Genomic DNA, 6,714 nt, shown 5'->3' with positions numbered 1-6,714 from the left:
GCTCTATTTGAACTTCCTACGGGAAATCTTTCTCTATGTTTTTTTCCCATTATACAACTTTCACAATAATTAGTAGGTTGCATGATAGGTAGCAAACGTTTTACCATATTCTTCCTCTGCAATAAACTCAAGCCATCAAAATTAAGGTGTCCATACCTCAAATGCCAGAGCCATGTCTGGTCTAAAATTTCTGCCTTAAAATTAGCCTCCTCTATTCCATGCAACTGAAGGGGAAACATCTGGTTATTGGTCATTTGGACCTTGACAATCACACCGTCACTAGGATTTCTATGCAAGATTGTGCAAACATCATTATTAAAGAGAACTCTGTATCCTTTTTCAATTAATTGAACACCACTCATTAGATTGTGTTTTAATCCAGGCAAATAATAAACATCAGGAATAAACCTTTTTTCTCCATTTTTAGCTAGCACATTTATTACACCTTTCCTCATTATAGATACTACAATATCATTTTCCAATTTTATTTTAGATTTCATAGAATCATCCAAATTAGAAAATAGTTCTCTATTACTAGTCATGTGGTTACTACAACCACTATCTAAAAACCATACATCCTTAACATCAAAATGATCATCTTGGTAAGTTAACATCAAAACGATTATCTTGGTAAGTTTCAAAAATGGGTCTACTTTTCACTATGCTATTCTATTTCCTAGTGTCACCATATGTCTATATTTACCTAATAAAAGAAGGAAACCTGTGTAGGACATGTTAACTTCCGGAATAGAAACATCGCTGACAACAATAGAATGGGCAATGAGTGAGCTGCTAAGGAATTAGTAGTGACATCATGAAACTCGACTACTTCCGATGCATGGTGAAGGAAAATTTTCTACTTCATCGACCACTTCCTCTGCTCATTCCACACGTATCAATGGAAGGCTACAACGTTAGAGGATATTTTTTTCCTCCAAAGATGAAGCTATTTGTGATTGTGTGGGCGATGGGAAGGGATGAGAACATTTTGGAAGATCCTCATCTGTTCAAACCCAAGCGGTTTATGGGCAGTAATAAGGATGTGAGAGGTCAGGACTTTGATTTACTGTCGTTCGGAACAGGAAGAAGAGGATGGCTTGGGATTTTAATGGGTGTTTCCATTGTTGAGTTGGCACTTGCTCAACTTCCTCATTGTTTTGACTGGAGTGTGGAGGATGAGGTGGATGTGGAGGAAGAGTTTGGATTAGCTGTTCCCAAAAAAAAAATCCACTATTTGTCCGCAATTCATGGAGGCTCACAACTGAATATCCTTTTCAAGAGGGTGTTGTTTGATAGGTGTCTTTCCATGGCTATCAAATATCTTGCAACGCATTTTGTACATCACATAGTCAATGGCTCATCAATCTCCGAATTCATTTAACATATGTGATCGTCAAGGAATGGTTTAAACATCACATGCAAAACTTACATTTCTAGGCTTAAAAGTGTTAAACACTTAGAGTTGACAGACATTTTTTAAACTTAATATGTTGCTTAATGTATATGGCCACACTAAGAATAGACTTTTAAACTTAAAAGTGTTAAAAAGTCAAAGTTGACTAACACTCTCTAGACTTAATATGTTGCTTAGTGTGTGGTTTAAGGTTGGTCGTTTCTCAAGAGGAAAGTGTGCAGCACAAGATGGTTTATTTATTAAAAGGTAAATTTATTAGCATATTTAAGAAAATTTATGTAAATATTGTTGAAAGATATCATTTTTGAGGTGCTTTTTTTTAATTATAAAATTTAAAATGAAAATTAATTCTTTTTAATGAGAATTAAAGTGTATAGATTAATTGTAAAATCTGAAAGAATTTTTCTAATGCAATGTCATTGCTAACATTATATTGTTATACTTTTATGTTTTTTAAAATGGAATTTCGTTTTTGTAAATTGTGAATTGGCTTACTAGAAAACTTTCAATTATTGTCCTGGACAAGTTTTTGGATCCCTATAGATTAAGATGTTGGTGACATTAATATTTCACCCTTGTGAAAAAATGAATTCTTTCTGCCACAACAAGTTTCAAATTTCAAATTGTTGGATAATCACCTTTTTAAACTCTTCATCATCCTCTAAAACTACTAAATTATTAATATCCAACAATTATTTTGATGAAATAGGTCAAACACGTGTAAAGGTCATGTTGCATAAGGCACAACCAAATGCTCTCAAAATGGACTTAAATAATACATCTTAAAATTATAATAGTAAAGACACATTGATCTACACATATGACATGAGAGACCAATTTTAATTGTCATATTACTTACAAAAAGAGAACATCCCTTCTTGTAGAATCAAACCACATAGTAGAAGAAAATAGTTTTATACTTATAATAGAGTGAATCACACCAAAAGTGAGATTAAACAAAAAACAAAAAGTTATAGTTTTATAATTAAAATAGAGTTTATCACACCAAAAGTGAGATTAAACAAAAAATAAAAAGTTATAGTTTTTTATTAGAGGAAAAGTAAGTTTTGAAGGCACTCGAAACCCTTTACAAATAGATTTTGAATGGATTTGGAACCCAATAACAAGAAGTTGTCAAAAGATAGAAAAAAGAAGTCACCAGACAACCATGGGTTTTAAAGGCTCCCATAACCATAAACATGGGTTTTCAAAGAAGGCTCCCACAACCTAAAACAAAAGCTATAAAAAAAGACAGCCAAATATTCTAGAAACCAGCAAATCATTTAATGGGGGCCCTTCCTTTCGAATGAGAACGTAGAGTCATGTCAAAGCCTCCCTCCTTCACTGTCTTTTTAGCTTTTTTACCCTTCACAGTTGTCCAACCATCTTCTAGCATTTCAGCTTTCTTTTGCCACCCCTGCATCTCCTCAGAAGAGAAGGAAGACTTTCTATCAAGGTTTCGTCATTGATCCCCTGAGGGAGCAACAAAATTTCCATGTCCACCACTAACTTAAGCAACATTCTCAATCATATTCACCATTTTAGAACTCTTACTCTGACTATTTTTCAACAAATCCCTAGAGCTATCCTCAATTGAGTTTGGAAGCTCAATCCTATAATCTTTCTAACAAATCTTACCTTTGAGGCCTACACCTTCCGTCAAGCCTCCACAGGCTTGGGGAGGTAGAGTAGAAACATAGCAAGAAGGAACCTCTTTAGAAGCCACCTTAGACACTTTATCCACCTCTTTCCCCACTAAATCAGAAGATATCGAATCATCTTTCCACCAAGTTGCCTGTCTAATTCTCTTCTTCTTTGGGAACACTTAGCCAAGTGCTTAGTCTAAAAAAATACCTTCATGATCCACTTTTTGGATCCATTCTACACTGTCCAGTATTAGAGAAAACTCAACAGGAAAATATTTTGTAGAATCCATCTCAACCATCATACGAGCATAAGTTCAGTGTAAAAGGTTCTGAGAATCCTCATCCAAACCAATAAAATTGCCTAAGGAATTACCAATATAATTTAAACAAGATTTAATCCAAAACTGAAGTGGGAGGCAGGGCAATCTTACCCAAATCAGAATATTATTGAAAGATTTAGTAAAAATATTGAAGGTTCGAGACCAAGGCTTCAACAGAAGCAAAAATTTGTCCTCCCAACTCCAAACAAAGTCACATAAGATTTTCTTCCTATCAACTTCACTATCAATAGTAATAACAAAAAAACCTCGGGCACATGGAAAGATCTAGACATTACCATTGAAAATGGGTTCCCAGTTAGTTGAGATCCATTTGACCATCTCCACAAGGGAAGGCCAGAACCCCAAAATATTCCAATAAGCCCCTTCTCCATAAAGAGCCCAGCAGAATCTTTAACCTCTACTTCAACCTCTTTACTCAACTTGACAAAGATCCTTTCTGGCAATAGATCTAGAAGCATTTAGCAGAAGCACCCTTCCCCTTAACCACCTCTGCAATTCCAACACCATTCTTTCGAGTATTAACCATAGCAGAGATGGCACCAAGAGGATGCAACACAGAGCCAAGGACCGATCAATCCCCATCACCAAATGCCACACCACTGCCAAAACTCTGATTTTCTGAAGAGGGTCGAACAAATTTCCCATTTGCAAGCAAACTGCATCCATCGGACGCCTAAAAAATCCCCCCCAGAACTAGTCTGAGTTGAAAACCTAGCCGCCAACGAGGTCGGGAGGAGTGGGAACACCATTTCAAAAATGGACACCCAAATTCTGCTACAAAAAGTTATAGTTAGTGATGACAATTTTGCTAATTTTTATTTACACTAGACACAATTAAAATTGAGATTGGTCATTAAGATAAATCATTCATTTATTAGCTTATTTTAAATTTGATTGTGTAACTTGTAGAGGTGCAATCAAATTTGTGTTTTCAAACTACGAATTATGATGATTATGTCTATTTTATTGATTAATTAATTTTAAGTTTGATAGGTATATGAATCAACATGTAGTTGAAGATGCGTTTGTTGTGAGAATATTGAAAATATGATTTGAATTAAAATTCTTACATGAAAAAGGTATGAAAATATTGAGTCCTAAATTAACATATTTTTTTATATTTAATAATAAAAAAATAATTTCTATAGTTTTTACTTATTGACATAATTGTTATGCTAATCGTAATTATAAATATAACCATAATTATAATGTTCTTAGGAAAACAATAAATAATATTAATTAATATTATAATTATAGTGCAATTAATATGGATTTTTGTATTGTAGTTTTTGTATTGTTATCATCGCGAAGCTATCAAATCCCAATCGAGTGGAGGTCAAGCTCTTCCTCTTTATGTGCTTCAAAGCTTTTATCTTGTAATTTTGTGCAACTATGCATTTACAGAGGTTATTTTTTAAATTTTGTAACACACTTGAAGCATTTCTTGTGTAAAATCTTGAGGTAAGTTGCTTCCCATGGTTTTAGCGAGTTTTGATTTTATTTTTATGAGTCTGTACACAACTAGATCATTTTATGTTGTGTTTTATTTCATTCTAGAGTAGTTTTGTTATTTTTTATCATTGACAATAGCTGGCATATGCTTTTAATCTTTCATGTTTTCCATTGATCATTTACATTAATTTTCTAGCATGACTAAAATCTTTTTAGAATAAAAACTTGCAAATGAATACAAATGACAATTAAATTATCAACCACCTCTAGTGCATGGCAATATACTTAAGACGGATACTTCTGAGTCATATTGTTAAGCTTAGGACATGATTGTGTTTCTATTTATGAAATCTTGGGATTCTCTTTGAAACCCTCTGTAAGAGGATTAGGTACATGATTGTTAAAGTTGAAAAATACAACCTCACGGAGCCTAGTGAACACCTGTATGCAAATAACCTGTCACAACAATGAAAGATTCAACCAAAACATAAAGGTTGCTTTCAAACCCTAGAACAAGAATATGCAATAATAATAATCACTGTAAGGGAATAAATTTTACAATGAGATCAATCCTTAATAAAGATAAAAAAACCCTAATACAACCCTAAAGGATGCATGCATAAAATAAAGGAATTATTAAAATAAAAATTCCTATAAAAAGATTCCTAAATTTAGCTTAAGTGAAATAGAGAAAAGGTGACTTAATTAATAAATCAATATGATTTAATTAATTAAGTAAACTAATACCTTTTTCTCTAACACCCCTCCTTAAGATTAAGTTAGGGAGAAGCTAAAAAAAACTAAGGACTATATGCATGAAAGTCAAAATGGGTCCCGACAAGAAGGCTTGATGAGGTACCCAAGTACAATGAAATCTTTGTAAAGTGGAGAAAAGGAGAAAAACCTGTGGGAACAAATCTCCTCTCCAAGAAGAGAAACACAAGTGAAGGACTAAGAAGCCTCCAAACAAGAATGTTCCAAAAGATAGGAACAAAAGACGAGCACGAAGAATCACTGAAGCATGAAGAAGCTGCAAGCACTATCATAGAATGACAAGTGTGTTGCTGAACTAAGAACCTCCTCCAAAACAAAAGATGATTAGGATCAAGAAGACATGAATCTGTATGAGTGCCCTCAATGACACTACTTGAATCTGAATTAGATGGCAAACACAGGCAAAAAATATGGAACCCAAAGATACAAATGGCACAAGTACCAATAGTCTGAAGAGTTGATCAAGTGAAAAATTGAAGGTTGCCTCCAGAAATAGGAATGCAAGAGAGTCCATATGGTAAGTGTTCCATCTCACCAAAATGCATGGGTAGCCAGTCGCTGCATCCGCCTAGTATATAGGAACAAATACTGAATACATAGCTCATGCCAATGCGAAACCAAGGAAGCATTACCACCAACAATAGAAACTCCCCCATAATGTTGACAAGGGAGAGGTATGATAGGTACACTAAAACTGAATGCCATAATTTAGTGCATGAAGAAGAACCAAGAACATTTGACTGTGCAGACATGAAAGTACAAGAAAATACAAACGATGTGCAAATCAAGGCACACACGCATGAGAAAGGTATGAAGGAAAAACAAAGGAAAACATCAAACCCCCATGACACTTTATAGCGTAGTGAAAGTACAATAAGGCACAAATAATGATGTGCAAGATCACATAATACATGTGCAATACAGAGGCACTTTATCTCAATGTGTTTACAAAATCATAAATTCTTACAATGGAAGCTCTGAATGTTAAGAAAATACATAAATTGGAAAATCATAAGACGAGAAGTTTCCACGATATCATATGTCCAAGTAATTCACCAGAATGTGAAAACACAAAAAATAGAATAAA

General features: G+C 34.0%; 1 protein-coding gene across 1 annotated transcript; it reads left to right on the top strand.

Annotated features, from left to right (window-relative positions):
- Positions 1-898: 898 nt before the first annotated feature.
- Positions 899-1,381, top strand: LOC131051046 (cytochrome P450 71AU50-like). The gene has a single exon (XM_057985391.2). The coding sequence runs from the start codon at positions 899-901 to the stop codon at positions 1,379-1,381; it is 483 nt and encodes a 160-aa protein (XP_057841374.2).
- Positions 1,382-6,714: the final 5,333 nt, after the last annotated feature.

This window comes from Cryptomeria japonica, chromosome 6 (genome assembly GCF_030272615.1).
Source record: "Cryptomeria japonica chromosome 6, Sugi_1.0, whole genome shotgun sequence".
Classification (NCBI taxonomy): domain Eukaryota; kingdom Viridiplantae; phylum Streptophyta; class Pinopsida; order Cupressales; family Cupressaceae; genus Cryptomeria; species Cryptomeria japonica.
The sequence above is the reverse complement of the archived record's forward strand: the minus strand, read 5'-3'. Positions and strand labels throughout refer to the sequence as shown.